Source organism: Sturnira hondurensis, unplaced genomic scaffold (genome assembly GCF_014824575.4).
Source record: "Sturnira hondurensis isolate 20B ecotype Veracruz unplaced genomic scaffold, ASM1482457v3 Scaffold0006413, whole genome shotgun sequence".
NCBI classification, from domain to species: domain Eukaryota; kingdom Metazoa; phylum Chordata; class Mammalia; order Chiroptera; family Phyllostomidae; genus Sturnira; species Sturnira hondurensis.
In genome coordinates, this window is record NW_028079044.1 from 35,763,902 (window position 1) to 35,784,349 (window position 20,448).

The following is a 20,448-nucleotide window of genomic DNA, read 5'->3' on the forward strand; positions in this document are numbered from 1 at the left end:
CATAGAAAAGGTATATAATTTTTATTGAAATATGGAAGACTTATTGTAAACTATGTTGTCCAATGTGGCATGGGGAAATTCCTAAAAATCCATCTTACAGTTGTGTACTAAGTATTGAAAATGGGATTTGATGACATTATTAATTCCTCCTGTAAGATAAATAACTTTATCTACTACAGTGGGTACATTAAATCAAAATGATTGATGTTTATTACTCCTATCAAAATATTTAATTTGCACACTGTATTTTAGCTACTTATTTTTTATAAAATTAAGTGTTACCCTGTTAAAGAGCATACAATTTTATAAAGAAAAAACCATTAAGTTCTAATTGCTGTGATATGCTATCACACAGGAATACATAATAACCACAAAATTATATTTTTGTAACTTTCTACATTTTGGTAGTGGAAAAAACAAGATAAATTCACAAATTAATTTCTTAATCAAGCTCATTCTATACTTGTAACCCACTCATTGTATTATCAATTATAACAATTTATCACAGTGTATGCCCTTTGAATCTATAAAACACAAAAAGGTGTCTTTGACACATAATTGGAATCTTTAATCACTGTCTCGATCTTGTACTCATATCAAAATGACAAATTATAGCAGTTGACAAATAGGACACATTTAGCAACATATGTAAAAGAGAGAAATGCCATATGAAATGAGATTACATACTAAGTTTAATCATTTTCTTTCTGGAGAATAAAACACAACCTTGAATGCCATCTTATCTTTTCCATATGAAGCACAAAAATTAAGTAGGTCATATATCACTGACTTGAGCAATTTTTCATTTTCAGCTTTTTTATGCTTTATGAGCAATTTTGTAATTTTAAAATGCATCCTAAAAAAGCCACCCAGCTGCCCTTGGCCAGCAAGCGGGCAGGCACAGGTGACAGGTACAGGGGCTTGATGGCTGCCCCGCCCTACACAACAGGAAATCCCTCCTGCGCTCTTGGCCTTGCTGAAGAGTGTGTTCAGCTAGCCTTCCGCTGCTGCCTCCAGGAACAGCTCAGCAGCACAACTCAGGTCTTCACAGTGCATCTAAGGGTGCAGACTGAAGACGTACATCCCTCCTGGAAGTGCCCTGAGACGCAGGACCAGACGGAGAAATTTCCTAACCAGGTTTATTTTGCAGAATCGTCACTGAAGTTTCAGAAAGCATGTGTTCCAGGTCACAGGTTTTCTAAGCAGGGATTGGGAGGTGAGCAGAGCACAGGTGTTCCTACTTGTTTATGAAGTCCAACTCCTGCATGAGGAGCCAGAGGTGAGGCTGGGTGCACTCAGGACTCAGCAGCACCAGACTCTGGGGGTCTCCTCCAAGCTGGATGCATATTTCAGATGACTCTGGCACCTCACCAAGTATCCTCAAGGGCAGAGTCAGGCCAGCATGAAAAATGACCCCATGCTTTTCAGGTCTGTCTCCACCCTGAAAGATGAGTGTGTATGGTTGGGGGATGGCACAGGAGTCAGTATATAAAACATGCATGGGACATCAGGAGCCTTATTCAGGGGAGAGAGAACATTCAGCAGGACCCAGTCATGTTTTCCAATAATTATAAATTATTTTATCAGTGCATTTGCAAAGGTTTGTAAAACCTTTACATGTTTCCTTCAATTCTAGAATTACCAGTGTGACATCTAGTACAATAATTTGTTTCAAATGCTAGTGTTTAAGCTGTATGATGCTGATTTTATATATTTTTCTTGTCAACTGTATTATAGTTAATGAAATTAAACACACCCGTCGTGTTTGTCCCCAGGGCCCAAGGAACTGAGCACACCACTGGTGCATTTTCTATCAAAATAAATTGCAGGCAGCTGCACTTGAATAGCCAGGGCCGGGCCAGTATTCAAGAGATTATGGCATCTGACACCTACAGTATTAAAAATGCAAGTTTTGTGATAACATTGAGGATGTTATTCCATTGATCTTCCTAGAAAAAACAAGAATCTTTAATTTCACTAATAAGGACATGAAGGAGGTTAAGAAATTTATAAAACAGCTGGTTACTTATATAAATAGTTGGATAAGCTGTGAATAGCCCTGATAAACTACGTGGTAAGGTGTTCTACCACAGAAAGAAAATTCATCATCCTCTTCCAAATCCTTCTTATAAAAAGAAACAGTCCACTAGGTGTTGGAGCAGCGACATGGCAAATAAAGAAAGATGCTGGCTTGCACAGGCCAACGGCCTAAAAACTGACACGGTGACAGCACTGATTCTGGCTCTTCACACCCATCTATCATCAACATTTACTTATTTTCCCCGAGATTTCTCAGGACCATGCATCAATGGCACAAATTTTGTTCAGTAGCTATTTGTCATTGAATGCCGCTTTAACTTTCAGGGAAAAAGAGAAGTGTAAGTGAACTTGCAACTAATTTGAGGACCGGAGACCTCAGAGTGGGGTGGGCTGCCTTCTTGTGCCCATCAATAGTTTAGAGGAAGAAAAACGATATATCGCACTTGGCTGTTGTGCAGACTCGTTGTCTCTGGTGAAGTCACTACGTAAAAGAACATTTGAAGACTATATAGTGAAAGGAAAGAAAAGCCCCTTGCAGGCCCTCTTTACCGGCGCTAGCTATCTCTCTTTCCTTAAGTCTTCCACTCAGAGTGAACTGTTGTTCCTCTGAGCCTCCATTCTCAGGACTGCGAAGATTGCTAAAACCTTTCCGGGACCAGGTGTTTTAAAACATACACAAACGACATAAAATAGTGGAGCAACCAGACCCTGAACCCAAAGAGAACAGTGAAACAAACCGAAGGCTGCACCAGCCGCCTGACACCTGCAGACTTACAACTCATTGTCATGATTACCCAGCTACAAACTCCTCCCCCTTTTTGATCCAATAAAAACTCACAGTCTCTACACCTCAAAGCTGGTGCATTTCTCTGCACCCATCCCTTTTCCTCTCTTGGGAAAGTTAAAAAATAAAACTTTGCTCTCTGCATTTTCTTCTCTTTGTGAATTCTTTCACAGTCCACATCCCTGATCACCCTAATATAGAATAATTGGTTTAAACTGGCCTCAAGCAGCCGTAAAAAAGTGGTGATCAGAACTATCATCCAAAACAAAATTTAAATGATGAAAATATTCACATTTAAAAAAGCAAGTGGATTGTGGGAATAAGAAAACCTTTTTACTTTGGTTCCAGGATATACTGATAATATAGCTACTGATGTAGATGCTTATTTATTATAGGTCTTTTGGGAAACTTTATCCACAAAAGAGTATTTGCTTATTCAAAACATCCCTAAACTATTTGATTTCCAAAAAATGACTTATCAAACAACTGAATTCTGGAAGAAATCAAAATCTTTTGTGATGAGATTCAGAGAAAGGGTCCCCTGAAAATTGAAAATCCCTACAACCTGTGGTTGGGGGAAGATGATGTGACCTTTAAAATACTTGCATAACAATGACAAGTTCATAGCTGTGCCTTTCTTGAAGGGGAGGGCACTGCTGCCTGGAACAAAAGGTGTACTTGACTTTAAGAGTATACAGTGACTCCTGATATAGCCAGGGGAGGCAGATACCAACCCCAGAAGTCACTGGGAACTCTTGCCCTGACTAAAGATGGCAGCCAAAGGAAGGTGAAAGATATGAGGGGGAACTGTGTGGATATGAAGTCACACAGGAAGTTCGGGGCTGAGCATTTATAATCAGGGCAGGCTGACAGAGAAGGACGAAGAAGCCATGGGGTCTGTACTGAGAGAAGAGCTACTTCTTCTCTGGGGAAGAAGTAGCCAAGCAGTCCAAAAGGGTGCAGATGGGAGTCATCTATGAGGTCTGGTGTATCAGGGGGAAGCCTCATGGTTTGGAGTAAGAGCACACCATGATGTCTGGAGTAAGAAGGCAAAGACAGCAGCATAATTTATGGGACTGTGTGGGGACTTTACTGACAAGGTGCAGATTTGTCCGAGATGCTTGAAGCTGAACTGTGACTGGGAACGTTGAGCCGCAGGTATGTACTTCTCTGAAAGACATACGGAGAAGCCACTCTCTTTGGACATGTGGCTTCCTGGACTCCACCGTGATCCAATGTAGCAGGGCATGTGTTTTCCTGGACTACTACATGGAGGCTGGGAACAATGTACTCCAGACTCTCAAGGAGAGAGCTCCTGCAAGAGGTTGGTGACTCTGAAACCCATGAGTGCACACTGCAGAGAGGATACAGACCCATTTGTGCAGCTGGCTTAGGAACAGGTAAGGTTATGGGGAACCTCTGGGCATGGTTTTGGCTTATAGCCTGGTCTGGAGCAAGGGGTGTGCTGGGTCTAGTGGGAGAACAGGGCTCTGAGTGGGAGTGCTCTCAGCCCTGCCGAGGTTGGAACCCTGTTAATAAAAACCTGTTTCCCTCCACACTGATTTTTGGCCATATGTCAAGGCACCATGTGGCTGAGCCCCAGTTTACACTGTTACACTTATTTTGAAAAGTGTAGCATAATAAAAAGTTATGTAATAAAAACAGTAACAAAATTGTAGCAATCTGCTTTGGATAACACCCGAATGGGTTAAATGAGGCCCATCACTTTTCCCCTATAAAGTATCATAAGGAACCTGTGAATATGCCATGCTACCTGACAAAAGAGATTTTGCAGATATAACTAAGTTTCAGGACTTAACAGAGAGAGAGATTAGCCTTGATTAGACAGGGTGGGAGAAACAGAGGCAATCATATAGATCTTTAAAAGCTGAGAAATACCTGCAGATGAAGTCAGATGTGTACAGGGAAAGAAGATAGTAGAGAGATGTGTCAGGAGATGAAGCTGAGAGATTCCAAGTGTGGGAGCAACTCAGTGCTCCAGTCGTTGGATCTCAGACATACGGCCCCACAAAGAGAGTGTAAGGAAGAACGAGGCCTGTAGGAGCTATGAGCAGTAGATTCTTTCCAGAATCTTCTGATAAGAGTCCGAGATGCTGACATTTTTATTTCAGCCTTTGAGATCCTGGGTAAAGAATATGAGGCAATATATATCTGTTGTTTTAAGATGCTACTTGTGTGGTCATTTGTTTGGGTAGCAGTATAAAACTAATATACACAGTAAAGGATACTCATCATAAATCAATACCTGAAGATTTCCACAGTATGGTAGCCATTGCCTTAATACTACCTGGATGGCTACTAGCTTATATTTTTGGTCAGGAATTCCCACACATGCATTTAAATGTCCTGAGGATATATGAGTCCATTTCACTGAACCAGAAAAGTCAGGCAGAAATTTAATGTTGCATATATAGAAACAATAGGGAGCTTAGAAAATATTTTTAGTATATTTTGTAAAACTTGACAGTCACACCAGAAAACAGCAACATCATAATTCATCTTCCAAGTTGCTACATTTTCAGCATACTTAGTACTTACTGAAAGAACCAACAAACCTAAAATATCTTTGTATGTTGATGCAAAAAGACAGGTTTTTCTATTAAGGAGCCTTTAGCAGAAACTTATTGTCTTCCTAACTCCTTCAATGTTGCCAAAATTACATTAGTTAAAATGAAATCACTGTGTTTTAAACTAGGAATTAAGTTGCCAAGATAAAAATATTCAGCCGTTGCAAAAGCACCTTTAAAATGATGATTATCACTCTCACAATGCAGGAAAGTAAGGGCTGGAGTGCACCCTCCCTTGCTAGACAAGACAGCTCAGGAAGTATGAGGCAGAAAACAGTGATGGGCACTGTTGTAGTATGGTGCGGTTTAAGATGTGAAACAGAGAAGATATTTTTAGCAAATTGTTTGCTAGAGGGCATCTTTATTTCCTAGTGAGAAAGGTAGCACTAGATGAAATGTAAACTGTTAACCTTTACACTACAGCAATTGTATTTCCTATGTGATTGTCCTCTAGTGTGCTCTTTAACATATCGTATTTTGAATTATCATATGCTGTAGGAAGTAACTAGCCCTGCTCCTATGTTTGTGTATCTCTTAGGACAATATTCGATCCAGTATTAGATCTGGTTGATAGAGTCCTGGGAGGTGGGGTGAACTCTGACCCACTATTCCTATGGGTGAGGCAGGGGCTGTTACCTAAACTAGGTGAGAATTTTGTTGTCAAATTACATACAGAAAAAAATCACAAGTCCATGACCTCTGTCTGAAAGCCTCAGGAATAGATTATTTTACATTAGAATTTTCTGACATTTTAAAAAGAAAAGCATGCAGATTCTAGTTTTAATACTCTCCACAGAGCCTGGAGTAACACCCCATTTACATTATCAAACAATATTTCTGTAGTGACACATGAATTCCCCCACTCTGTAGGATAAAGAAAGATTATAAATGGCCTCCAATCAGTTCAGGTCATGTTTTGAGGTCAAATGAATTTGTAACAAACATCTAGATGAAAAATCCTCAGTATTGCCCTGGCTGGTGTGGCTCAGTGGGTTGAGCATCATCTCCCAAACCCAAAGGTCACTGGTTGGATTCCCAGCCAGGGTGCATGCCTGGATTGCAGGCCAGGCCTCTCCCTGGTTATGTGCCTCTGGCTCATACACTTTTTCTCCCTCTCTTTCGCTCACCTTTTCCCTCCCTCAAAAAATAAAGAAATAAAATCTTAAACAAAAAATTCTTCAGTATCAAGAGCTTTTTAATTTTCCATTTTGTTATTAAGGTATTGTAGCACTGTAGGTCTGGAAAGGTTAGTTTACAATGGAAGATGTTAACTCTTGTGTCTTAGTGGCCTTTTCCTCTGGACTCTAACCTGCAGAGAAGTCGAATTACTAGTTTGTTTTCTGGCAGAGAAGCAGAGCACAGGGGAGAACAAGGTGGAGACCAAGATTCCCAATTCTCTAATCAGGCCTAGTTTCCTGTCTCTCTTACCTTTTGTCCCCTTTTGTTAAGGTCTAACCCTTTAGTGATTTCTTGGTCTCATCTCCCAAGATTTAAGGGAAAGACTTTTCTGTGTCTAGGTGCACTGCCATGGAACATAAGAATCAATGAATTCTAGCATTTTAATATGTGCATATAGTAATGATGAATAACAAAGTGAATTTGAGGACAGGATTTGAGATAACAAGAAGGACTGTGTCTTTCTTCCAGATGGTTCTTCCATTTCTGCCCTGGAGAATTTCTGTTTGACTACCCTACACTGTGCCACGGTCCTTTTACATCACCATCACTTACCTTCATAATATACCTTGAACCCATGAGCACTAACTGCAAAATCACTGGTCAAACGTAGTGAGAACACAGATTTGGTGCTTGTCACTGGTGGAGGCAGGTGGAATCCTGTTAACCTAAAACGAAAACGAGTTAATTGTCAGAATAATAGACATTTTACCTAATAGGGTTTAAAGAGCATTATAGTAATTTTACCACTTCCCCAAGCTTTGTGTAAGTTTTGCATGTGCATTTATACACATGCGTGAATTTATGACATGCTGATTAGAACTCACTCATCAAAAGTGATTACTATAATTATATAAATATATTAATTTGCTATTTATATGTATTACTATATATTATATCTATCATATTCATCATCTATATGAAAATATTAATCCAAACTTTGGTAATAAATTGTGATAATATGTCTTTGTACATACTTTATGCTCCTGATTTTTACACCTAAACATTTACAATTTTGTCAAATAAATTATTTTCCTAATTGTTAGAAATGTTTATAAAGTGTGGGAAGTATTTAGTGAAATTTAATACTGAAGAGATGTGACCTAAACATAAAATCTTATTTTCTTGTTTTAAAAATGAAGAGTAAATTTGTTTTATCAGTTTATATAGTAAGTTCTATTACATGTAATTACTTTTTGTTTAATATTGCATATGTTTACGGAACAAATATTTGACATTGTACCCATAAATTATCACTTATTTGGCTAATAACTTACTGTACACAATTACAAGCAATTTATACCATTATATGAAAGGTAATTTGCAGGTCCAAGCTTGTGTGCTCAGATTGAGCACCAGCCTGCAAACTGAAATGTAGCAAGTTCAGTTCCCAGTCATGGTACATGCCTGGTTTGTGGGCCAGGTTCCAGGTTGGGGGTACGCTAGAGACAACCAACAATGTTTCTTTCCCTCTCTCTCTCCCCCCCTTCCCCCACTCTGAAAATAAATAAACAAAATATCCTATGGTAATGTATAATTGAAACTTTCCAAATCCTAAAAGAAAAATTAAAAATTAAAAAAAGCACTTTCACAGGATACAATTTTTCTAAAATGAATGAAAATACATAGTTTTATTTCTATGTATTGCCTTTTTGATTTTTCTCATTTTAATTATTGTATAAAATTTTCATGCAATAGAATTATGTTTTTACACAGTTGCTATTTTTTACGAACATTCTATGTGTAGGATCAACTTATGCTGAAATGAGCATATATTTTTATTGCTGTACAGCAGTAGTTCTCAACCTTGTCTTAGGTCTGCTTACATTCTAAAACATCACTGAGAACCCCAAAGGGATTTTGTGTACTAGGTCTTGCAATGGTCACTTTGCTTAGGTTGAAGCTGAAAAAATTTGAAGTGTGCATTTATTATTTCATTTTCAAATGGCCAACCACAAGAAGTTAACTTTACTTGGAAACTCAGACTTTGTTATTGACAACAAACCCTGTCAGTTATTTTCCTTGAAGGAATAAGTCAAGTCATTTTTTTAAAAAAACATATACCAAATAGGCAAGTGCAACTAACCATAATTTATGTGGTTAAAAGTAAACACAGTAAGTAAAAAGTTTGTTTCATCAAAAAAAAATGGCTGGCTTAGCTGGCAGTTCAAGCATATAACTGTTTTTCATTGAGACAGCCATCATATTTTTGCAGGAACAAGAAGGGGCTTTTGCATACTTTTTATTTGACCACAAAAGTCATTAAAAATAAGGATACTAGTGGGTTGATATTAATGAACTCATTATGTATGGCTTCAACATAAACATTCTTAAGTACAGCTGGGTTTGTTCTCTCTCTCTCTTTCCCATTGTAGGTATGCTACAGTAAAGAATTCAGTGACTAGTAAATACTGGTATAGTATGAGATGACTAATTGAGATTTCTTTTTAGATTTTATTTATTTATTTATCTTTAGAGGGGAAGGAGAGGGGGAGAGAAACATCAATGTGTGGTTGCCTTTCGTGCATCCCCTGCTGGGAGTTGGCCTGCAGGGAACCGGCCTGCAACCCAGGCATATGCCCTGACTGGGAATCGAACCGCAGTCGTCTAGTTCGCGCAGGCCAGCACTCAATCCACTACGCTACACCAGCCAGGGCCTAATTGAGATTCTTTAATGCACCAGCTGTTTTACTCACCATTACTTTTGTACCATGAGAACTAAGGCCAGCACAGTGAAACAGGTGAATAATCACTCAATACTATTATAGAAATAGTTTTGATCTACTGGACCCCCTAAAATTGCCTCAGGATCTACCAGGATCCACGGATCACACTCTGAGAACCACTGCTGTATGGGAATACATTGTCACAGAGGTACATATCTCACTGATCCATTCTACTGTTGGTGGGCGTTTGGGTCCTTTAGAATTTGTCCACTGTGTTTTCATCAACATCTTTGTAAAAGTTCACTGGTATGCACTTATGTAGCAGTTTCTCTAGAGTATAAAAACACTTCAAGCTTTAAATTTTCTTTTCTTTTCTTTCTTTTTTTTTTTTTGCTGTATAAGTGACATCCCACAGGAGACCTGTTTTCTATTTTCTAAATTCCTTAGTGATTTCCATTTTGGTCAATGGTTTAGAGTTGTATCTCTTAAATTATAAACATATGATTATGGTGACAGAAGAGGACTTAACTATAGGTGGTGAATGTACAATGCAACATGCAGATGTTGTATTGTAGAGTTATAGACTTGAAACCTGTATAATTTTAGTAACCAATGCCACCCCAATAAATTCAATTTTAAAAAAGTCTATAGCATATTACTGCTTATAATGAGATTGGGGAAAAATAGGCAGAAGGAATGGTGAAACAGAGCGAAGGGGAGAGAGGGGCTTTATTTGACAATAAAAGTGGTAACATTACCCAAATCTCAAAATGTGGTGCTTGTTAAGTAAGAGAATTCATGTGGGATTGCCTAGTGTATTTTCTGGAACCTAAAATATAGCCACTAAAAATCAATTTCATTACTGTTATGATTCAAAATCCCACTGCCCTTCCATCTAAATCTGGCGTGCTATGGCTGAGATAAATTGTGTTATAACACCAACATTTTCACAGTGATTTATCATGACTTGCAGTAAGATTTCTGGGTATGAATTATCTTACGATTTCACTTTGGTTATACAGTTCTTAAAAATGAAGCAGGTGATATACAGGGAATTCTCTGCTGAAACAAACTATTAACCTATTTAATTTCAAAACGAATGAGAAAACCGCAGGAACAAGTAGATATTTAAAGTAATGACTGTTCTGTGAGAATAAATCAAGCATACCCTATTGATACCTGGGTACATGAAGCACAGCAAATAATTCATGGTTTTGGGAAGATGGCAGTAATTGTACTATTAAAGGAAAAGATGGCTGTGGCAATATTTGAATAATTATATCATTTGCTGAAAGTAAATGATCTGAAGCTTCTATCAAATACAAAATTACTGAAGAATGCCTTTCTGTGTGAGAAAGGCAAATTCATAATGTTAGAACCATGTGCTAGGTATAGCTCTAGTATTGGAAATTAAATAGGTGCTGATATATGTATAGATAGGGTTTGGGGTGAATATGGATATAACTATGAACACAATAAACATATAGATGAATAGTTAAGCAACCCAAATTCATTGCCACTGTTTTCTATTCTTTCAAGTGTATTAAATGCCTCTAAATCTTAGAACTAATTGTCAGAATATCTCTAATTGTCACTGGCTTCTCTGTTAGATTTTGCCAAAGAATAGACTTTTAACATATTTGGAATGAGAGTTAAAAGTGTTGGCATCATTATGCCTTGGCCAGTAGTTGCATTGGCTGCAGAGTGTGTTAAAGGTGAAGTCTTTCTACCAGCTTGCCAAAATTCTTATTGGTATAATTGTTTTGGCGCTACAGATAATTGAACTCATCACGGGTGCTTTTCCACAATTTCACAAATTCCTTATTTCTTGAAAGTTAGTGCAGGTTTTCTGTAACACTCAATGGCCCAGGCTTAAATTCAGAATTTTATTATTAAATCTTTTTTCTGCTGTAAGTACTGTATTTTTTTTCTATTTTGTATGAACCCCAAGGAATGGGCAAATGTATGACATCTCTACTCAATAAAAAAAAAAAAAACAGCTGACGATATACTTAACTCATTATATCCAGGGTCAATCCACACAGGCTTCAGCAGATGTAAGGCCTGCTTGGGAGTGGTTGGTAGGGCAATAATTTGGATGTAATAATTTATAGTTTTAATTTGAACATCTCACCTAAAATGTCATATGGTGTGCTTCAGTGTGATATTGTTATGTTATATGATTACATGTTTATGATTTTGTAATAAAAATTTTTGTAATAAAAAGGGGCATTATTTGTGCTGAAACCTGTATATATAACTCATTTTTCCCAATGATGTGGAATTTCATGTTAAAGATCAATATTTTTATGCTAACAACATAAAATATAACTAGAAATTTTCTTCAAAAGTCAACCAACTTTTCAATGTCTTCTCTCTCTGCTGCAAATATTGTCCCTGCTTCATAATCTTAGTTTTTGTTCAATTTATTGATCCATTTATCCTTAAAGCTATAAATGATTATAATTCCAAAAGCAGTCTAGTTGAGGCACTGAGGAAACTTGAAGTACAGGAATGTTATGTTAGACAATTAATCAATGTCAGATGTTTAAATCTATTTAACAGTGTCCCCAGCTTAAATAAACACCTGCAATTGTTAATGAACATAATATTTCCAAAGTCTGGGGTTTTTAAGAAGCAGTTGAAGTTATTGACTATAAGCTTGGATTCTAGAGTGTACAATTGAAAAAGATATATTCTATTGCTTATCATCACTTTGATATTGGATTTACTGCTATATCCAAATAAAATGAGTTTAATACTAGAAATTATCCTATAGTAATGTTATGAGGATCAAATGGGATATTGCTTGTAAAAATGTAATACAGTGCCTAGCACATGCTGAATATTATTTTACCATAATTTGGTAATGAGCCTACCCAGGGCCCATCTAAGTAGAATAAACATATTAAGTGATAACTCTTGAGTGAAATACCTGGAGTAAATCTCAATGTTGTCATTCACTATTTGGGGTGTTGGGCAGGTTACTTCCCTCCCATTCTGTTTTCCATCAAAATGTAAGTGAAAATATTTATAACCTATCCTTTAAGTTTTTGTCAGTTTTTAAATAAGTTAATACAGCCTGACACTTGGAACAATGGCATTTATAGAGCATTACAGAAGTATTTGTTACAATTGTTATTCACTCCTAATGAAAAATGTGAGAATTAGAAAATTCTTTTTTTTATTTCTTTTTTATTTAAATATTGTTGAAGTACAGTTTCCTGTCTTATATTCCCAGCCCTGCCTACCACCCCCAGTGCCCCCTACCTCCCTCCCATTTCCACCCTCCACCTTAGTTGTTGTCCATGTGTCCTTTACACTTGTTCTGTGAATCCTTCTCTTTTTCCCCTGTGATTCTCTCTCCTCTCCCCTCTGGTCACTGTCAGCCTGTTCTGTATTTCAGTGTCTTTGGTCACATTTTGCTTGCTTGTTTGTTTGTTTTGTTGTTTAGGTTCCTGTTAAAGGTGAGATCATATGGTATTTGTCTTTTACCTCCTGGCTTATTTCACTCAGCATAATGCTTTCCAGTTCCATCCATGATGTTGCAAAGGGTAGTAGTTCCTTCTTTCTTTCTGCTGCAGAGAATTCCATTGTGTAAATGTACCATAGTTTTTTGATCCAGTCATTTACCGATGGGCATCTAGGTTGCCTCCAACCCTTGGCTATTGTAAATTGTGCTGCTATGAACATCGGGGGGCATAGGTTCTTTTGGATTGGTGCTTCAGGGTTCTTAGGACATTCTCCTAACAGTGGAATTGCTGGGTCAAAAGGCATGTTCATTTTTAGTTCTCTTAGAAAGTTCCATACTGTTTTCCATAGTGGTTGTACCAGTCTGCAATCCCACCAACAGTGAACTAGGGTCCCCTTTTCCCCAGAACCTCTCCAGCACTTGTTGTTTGTTTCTTTGTTTATGATGGCCATTCTGACTGGTGTAAAATGGTATCTCATTGTGGTTTTAATTTGTGTCTCTCTGATAGCTAGCGATATTGAGCATCTTTTCATGTGACTCTGGATCCTCTGTATGTCCTCTTTGGAGAAGTATCTGTTCAAGTCCTTTGCCCACTTTCTAATTGGGTTTCTTGTCTTCTTAGAGAGGAGTCATGTAAGTTCTTTGTATATTTTGGAGATTAAATCTTTGTCTGAGGTATCATTGGCAAACAGTTACTTCTCTTTTTATCTTAATACTGTTTTCCTTCTTTTAAACACCTATCTAAATTTTCTTTCTGTTGTACCCAATTATTGAAACTTACAACAAACTTGGATTATTTGAACAAGTGTAGTTTTTCAAATATATGCTATTATGCTCCTCTACACTTTTTTCTTTCCTCCAATTTAGCATTTTTAGAACTTTAGATTTTTTTGGATTTAAATTAGTGAAGTCTGACTATATGTTGTTTGCTTACAATAAATTTAAAGCAAAACAATGACAAAGAAAGGGATGAGAGCATTACTACGTCCCAGTCATTGGTAAAGCTTCTCAATTAGGAAGAGGAGGAGGAGGAAGGAGGGAGAAGGTCAGAGCGGGAGGGAGAAAGAGACAAAGAGATGAAGAGATCAGACGCAAACTGTTTTCTTAGGAATACAATTTCAGAAAGTAAGTCAAGTGACACCCCCCAACTTCCAAAATCCTGATATTCATTAAGGAAAAAAATCATGACTTTACAAATGTATACTTTGAATTCTTCCGTATTGACAATTATTTGTTTAAGCCATTTATGCAATACACATCAATAGGAATTTAACTCAAAATTAATGGCTGTTTTTGGTTAGTGCCAGTCTCTTTTTTATTTCAATGTCTCTGGTTATATTTTGCTTGCTTGTTTGTTTTGTTGACTAGGTTACACTTATATGTGAGATCATAATAAGATCATATGGTATTTGTCTTTCACCACCTGGCTTATTTCACTTAGCATAATGTTCTCCAGATCCACCCATGCAGTCTTTAAGGGTAGAAGCTCTTTCTTTCTTTCTGCTGCATAGTATTTCTCTGTGTCAATGTATCACAGTTTTTTGATCCACTCGTTTACTCATGGGTACTTAGGTTGCTTCCAGCACTTGGCTATTGTAAACTGTGCTGCTGTGAACATTGAAGTGAATACTTTCTTTTGAATTGGTGTTTCAGGAGTCTTAGAGTATAATCCCAGGAGTGGAATTGCCAGGTTCAAAGGCAGTTCTAGCTTTTATTTATTGAGAAAATTTCATATTTTTCCACAGTGGCTCCACCAGTCTGCATTCCCACCAACAGAGTATTAGAGTTCCCTTTTCTCCACAACCTCACCAGCACTTATTGTTTGTTCACTGGTTTATGATGGCCATTCTGACCAGTATAAAGTGGTATCTCACTGTGGTTTTAATTTGCATTTCTCTGATGGCTAGTGATGCTGAGCATACTTTCAAATGTCTCTGGACCCTCTGTATGTCTTCCTTGGAGAAGTGTCTGTTCAGGTCCTTTGCCTATTTTTTAATTGTATTGTTTGTCTTCCTGGACTGGAATTGTGTGAGTTCTTTGTATATTTTGGAGACCAAACCCTTATCCAAGGTATCATTTGCAAATATATTTTCCGATACAATTGGTTCCCTTCTCATTTTGCTCATATTTCCAGAGGGGAGGGGAGAGAGGGATAATAGGGGAAGGGTTGTCAAGGAACCTGAGTAAAGGACACATGGACAAAGCCAAAGTGGGTAAGATCAAGGGTGGGAGGCAGGGACAAGTGGGGCAGTGGGGCAAGCAGTGAAGGGGGAAAAATGGAGATACCTATACTTGAACAACAATAAAATAAGAAAAAAAGAAAGGTGCAGTTAATTCTTTAAAAAGAAAATATTTGCTCTTTCTAATTCCCAGAAAGGCATATTATTATCTTTCAGATTTAGCAAAATTCATATTAATACTATGTATATGTTTAAAACATGTATTTTAGAAGTATGGAATTTTGTTTGTCTATTTTTTTCAGATTTTATAGCGTTTGCTCCAAAAAGAAAAAATGACCGCACATTCAATACCCCTACATAGATAATGAAGGGACTGATGATATGATAATAGTATGTAGATAATGTTGTCATTCACCTGTTTGTGTGTGTGTTTGTGGTCTACATTCTTTGTCATATGATCCTGTGATGAAAATCACTATTAAATGTAATCAACCTAATAGTATTATAAGGAAGGTTTTGAGATTCTGTGTACTCACAATTTTATGGATTTATATAAGTGGAAATGTAGTAAGAAGTAGTATTTATGGTACATAAAAACTCTATAATTGTAGAGTTTTCAATATAGTTTTAAGGTGGTAGTGATTGAAGATGTTCTGATAAAGGAACTATACAATCTAACTTAGACATTCTAAAATTTAGGAAAGGGATGACTTTTTCAGAATAATTTTGGTTCTGCTTAAGTCAACTTTTTAATTTCAAAGCTATTAGATAGAAGCATTTGAGAATATGACTACTCTTACAAGATGTACATAACCATTAATTATATGTACTGTGTCCAATACCACTTTTTAATAATTTTTCACAACTGCATTTTGATATTATTATTTATATCTACAACTATCTATCTATCTATAAAACTCACAACTGGCAAACGACATAACATCTTGAAAACTTCTCATGATACAAACACATACACAACTTATAAATACATAGCACCTCGTAAACTCCTTGCAGTCATTTTAGGTTGAATCAAATTATAATCTCTCTTCATTGGAATACATCATGGAGAATAATTAATATGAGAATGCAATGACATAGAACATATGTACACTCATTTCTCTACCTAATTAACTAGTGGATTTGGACATGATTTATGAACTAATTTAGTATTATCAAATGAAAAATTTTAACGTCAAGTGCAAAATCACTCAGACCATTAATCTAGTACTTTAGAATAATTGTATTTCAGGTCCAAACATTTTAAATTGGACTAGTTAAAATTAAGTCATAAGTTAGTTCTTATACTGTTATGAAATGTTTTACTGTCTATAAAGCATACAAAAAATCATTTTCTACATTGTCAAGATAAAACGACTAAAATGTTTCATGTCATTGTATCTCTTTTGACTTGCTTCACTTTGCCCCTAAAATTACTTTCCTTCTTAGTTTCCTCTTACTTCCCAGGCCTCTGCCTTTTACAAACCCCCTTTGCTGCTGCTGCCTGACCTCCCTAGTCTCCATTCCTGAAGTGCCAGTACCTCAGTCCTCAGGCATCTTTTCTGTCTCACCGCGTTCTCCTCTAAAACCATGCTTTTAGCTGCTCTTCTTCCTCCCCTCAGCTACAGATTTGTATATCCAAATGCCCACTTGTTGTCATTACTTGTATGCTTGATAGGCTTTTAAAACTTAACATACCAAATCAAACATTTTATTTTCAACCTGAGTCCAATGTGATGATTCTTTTCTTTATCTAGACAAATACAAGTATTTCTTTGGTGTCAGTTGTTACTTCTCTTTCATTTCTGATTATATTTATTTGGGGGTCTCTCTCTCTCTCTCTTTCTCTCTTTCTTGATGAGTCTGGTTAAATGTTTGTCAATCTTATCTTTTCAAAGAACCAGATCTTAGTTTCATTGATATTTTATATTTTTTAAACTCTGTTTTTTTATTTCTGTTGTGATCTTTATTATGTCTTTTCTTCTATTTACGGTACTTTAAGCTTTTTTTGTTGTTCTCTTTCAAGTTCCTTTAAGTATAAACTTAGATTAGTTGAGATTTTTCTTATTTCTTGAGATAGAACTGTACTGCTATGAATTGCTTTCATTGTATCCTGTTGATTTTGGGTTGTTGTGTTCTCATTTTCATTTGTTTTAAGGTATATTTTGATTTCTTCCTTCATGTCATTGTTAACTCATTCATTGTTTGGTAATATACTATTTAGCCTCCATGTCTTTGTGTGTATGTTTCAGCTGTTGTTTGTTTTTGTTTTGTTTTGTTTTTTTTGGTGACTGATCTCTAGTTTCCTACCATTCTAGTTGGAGAAGATGCTTGATATGATTTCAACCTTGTCAAATGTATTGTAACTTCTTCTGTGTCCTAAAATGTGGTCTAGATGGTTACCTCCAAAGGAGTTCCCATAATAAGACTGTCAGCTGATTTCTCAAAAGAAACCTTGCATGCAAGAAGGGGCTGGAAAGAAGTGTTCAAAGTAATGAAAGGCATGGACCTACATACAGAATTACTCTATTCAACGAAGCTATCATTTAGAATGGGAGGGCAGAAAAAGTGCTTCCCAGATAAGGTCGAGTTAAAGGAGTTAATCATAACCAAGCCCTTATTTAATGAAATGTTAAAGGGCCTTATCTAAGGAAAAGAAGATGATCAAAAATGTGAACAGTAAAATGACAACAAACTCACAACAACTACCAACAACTGAATCTAAAAATGGAAATAAAACTACATAAACAACTAGAACAGGAACAGAATCACAGAAATGGGGATCACATAGAGGGTTATCAACAGGGAGCGGAAGTGGGGAGATGGGGGAAAAGGTACAGGGAATAAGAAGTATAAATTGTAGGTACAAAATAGACAAGGGGAGGTTAAGAATAGTATAAGAAATGGAGAAGTCAAAGTAATTATAGACAGGAATGTCCATAGACATGAACGGTGGAGGGGGGCAATGCTGGTGAGAGAGGGATGCAGGGCAGAGGGGAATAAAGGGGAGAAAATGGGGCAACTGTAATAGTATAATCAATAAAATATACTTGAAAACAAATATACAAAAAATTCAAAAAAAAGAATGAATATTTTGCTGCTGTGGGGTAAAATGCTCTGAAAAAATCAAATCCATCTTATCTAGTATGCCATTTAAGGCTGATGTTTCCTTGTTGATTTTCTGTCTGCTAGATCTATCCATTGAAGTCAATAGAGTGTTAAAATACCCTACTATGACAATATTACTGTGCATCCTACCTTTTTATCAATCAAGATGTGCTTTACATATTTAGGTACTCCTATGTTGAGTGAATACATTTTTACAAAGATTATATCTTCTTATTGGATTGCTCCCTTTATCATTATGCAGTTTGCTTCTTCATCTGTTACAATAGCCTTTGTTTTAAGGTCTGTTTTTGTCAGATATAAGTAATGCTACCCTAGCTTTATTTTTATTTCCATGTGCATAAAATATATCTGTCCATTCCTTTATTTTGAGTCTGTGTGTAGCTTTTGTTCTGAGGTGGGGTTTTGTAGACAGTTTATATATACACCTCTTGTTTTCTGATCCATTCAACTAACCTATGTCTTTTGATTAAAGCATTTAAGCTATTTACATTTAACGTGATTATTGATAGGTGCACATTTATTGACATTTTATTCTTTTAACTATGTTCCTCAGTTTTCTTCTTCCTCCTCCTCCTCTTCCATTTTTTTCTCCTACTTCTCTTCCTTCTTGTTCTTTTTTTAAAAAATATTGTATTTATTTATCTTTAGAGGGGAAGGGAAGGAGAGAGGAAGAGAAACATCAATGTATGGTTGCTTCTTGTGCATCCCCTGCTGGGAACTGGCCCCTACTGGGAACTGGCCTGCAACCCAGGCATGTGCCCTGACTGGGAATCGAACCCCGATCGTCTGGTTCACAAGCCCATGCCCAATCCACTGAGCTACACCAACCAGGGCTTGTTCTTATTTTTCTTAAATAATCCCCTTTAGATTAGACTCACAAATAGAGTGCAGACTAACAGCTGTCAGAGGGGTGCTGTGGGACTAGGTGAAAAAAGTAAAGGCATTAAGGGGGAAAAAAAACAACTAAACACAGACAACAACATGGTAATTACCAGAGGATGGGGAGTAAAAATTGGAATAAGAGAAATAAATGGTGATGGAAGGGGAGTTGAACTGGAGTAGTAAACACACAGTATAGTATATAGTTGATATATTGGAGAATTGTATACCTGAGATGTATCTAATTTTATTAACCAATGTCATCCGAATAAATTTAAATAAACAAATAAATAAACTGAATCACTAATTATAAAAAAAACAAAGGGCAACAGTGACCATTGACATTTAAGGTAACAGTATGAGAAGTCCTTTGACCCGGTTACAGATTCTACACTATTACTAACATTTAAGGAATTACCACTAGTCAAACTTTGATATGGTAGCAAAGAAGAATATCCACAATTGTCTAAAAGAGTTTTTTAAATAATCTCTCCTTTTCCAAATTCATATCTGTGTAAAGTTAGATTATCATGTATTTCAAATCAAAATAATGTCTTCCCACAGTGGTACTGCTGGAGTAGACACGCTTCTAGAAAGGCATACATTAAAGATATTTGCAAAATTATTTTTAGGTGCCAAACTCCCCCTTGTTTTTTGTTTTGCATGTATAATTATTTTAATAAGACTATGTTTTTTATATTAAGATGTAGTGGGTTCTTCCTATTTTTAACTTACAAATAAATGCACAAAATATTTTTAAACAAGTAGAATTCTTTCAAGTTTTATGGCAAAGGTCTGAGGAAAGAAGCTCAACTTCATTACAATTAGAAAAATACAAAGTTGAACCATGAGACCATTTTGCACCCAGTAGATTGTCAAAAAGTTACTATATATTAAAAATAATTCATCATAGCTCTGGCTGGTGTGGCTCAGTGGACTGAACACCAGACTGTGAATCAAAGGGTTGCTGCTGGTTCGACTCCCATTTAGGGCGCATGCCCAGTTGTGGGCCAGATCCCCGGTAGGTAGGCAGTGCATGAGGAGTTAACCACACACTGATGTTTCTATCCCTCTCTTCCACCCATCCCTTCTTTCTAAAAATAAATAAATAAATTATTTAAAAATAATAACTCATTATAAATTGTTGGTGGTATTGTAAAGAGGTATGACAACTTGGAAAACAATTGGCATTATATAAATCTGAACAACTGCATTTTCTGTAAACATCGAATCAGTCATTCTAATCTGAGAGTTAATAGATTCTCTTTTACTCTCTACTGGAAAATACATACAAGTTTACTCATAGCTATATTTTTGTGAAGGCAAAACTGAAAACAGCACAAATGATTACCTTTTAGGAAACAGACAATGCATATTGTATTCATAATTGAAGTATAGTAGATCCATAGATTGAATTAAAATAAACTGTGGGGGCAACTTTGCCTGCAAGTCCCCCAGTTCTCCAAAGATGAAAGTAAAACTACCAAGACATGATCTGCTTGGGGAGGAAAGCTGGTCAATCTCTCACAGGAGAAGG

The 20,448-nt window shown here is 36.5% G+C and overlaps 1 protein-coding gene and 1 pseudogene across 3 annotated transcripts in view; one reads left to right on the plus strand and one right to left on the minus strand.

Annotated features, from left to right (window-relative positions):
- CSMD3 (CUB and Sushi multiple domains 3) overlaps positions 1-20,448 on the minus strand; it is a 935,029-nt gene that overhangs the window by 799,836 nt on the left and 114,745 nt on the right. For all 3 annotated transcript variants that reach the window (XM_037048422.1, XM_037048421.1, XM_037048420.1), the window contains exon 3: positions 7,144-7,256. In XM_037048422.1, the coding sequence (XP_036904317.1) occupies positions 7,144-7,256 (113 nt within the window). The remainder of the gene's footprint in view (positions 1-7,143; positions 7,257-20,448) is intronic.
- Positions 1,876-3,219, plus strand: LOC118988612 (KATNB1-like protein 1; annotated as a pseudogene).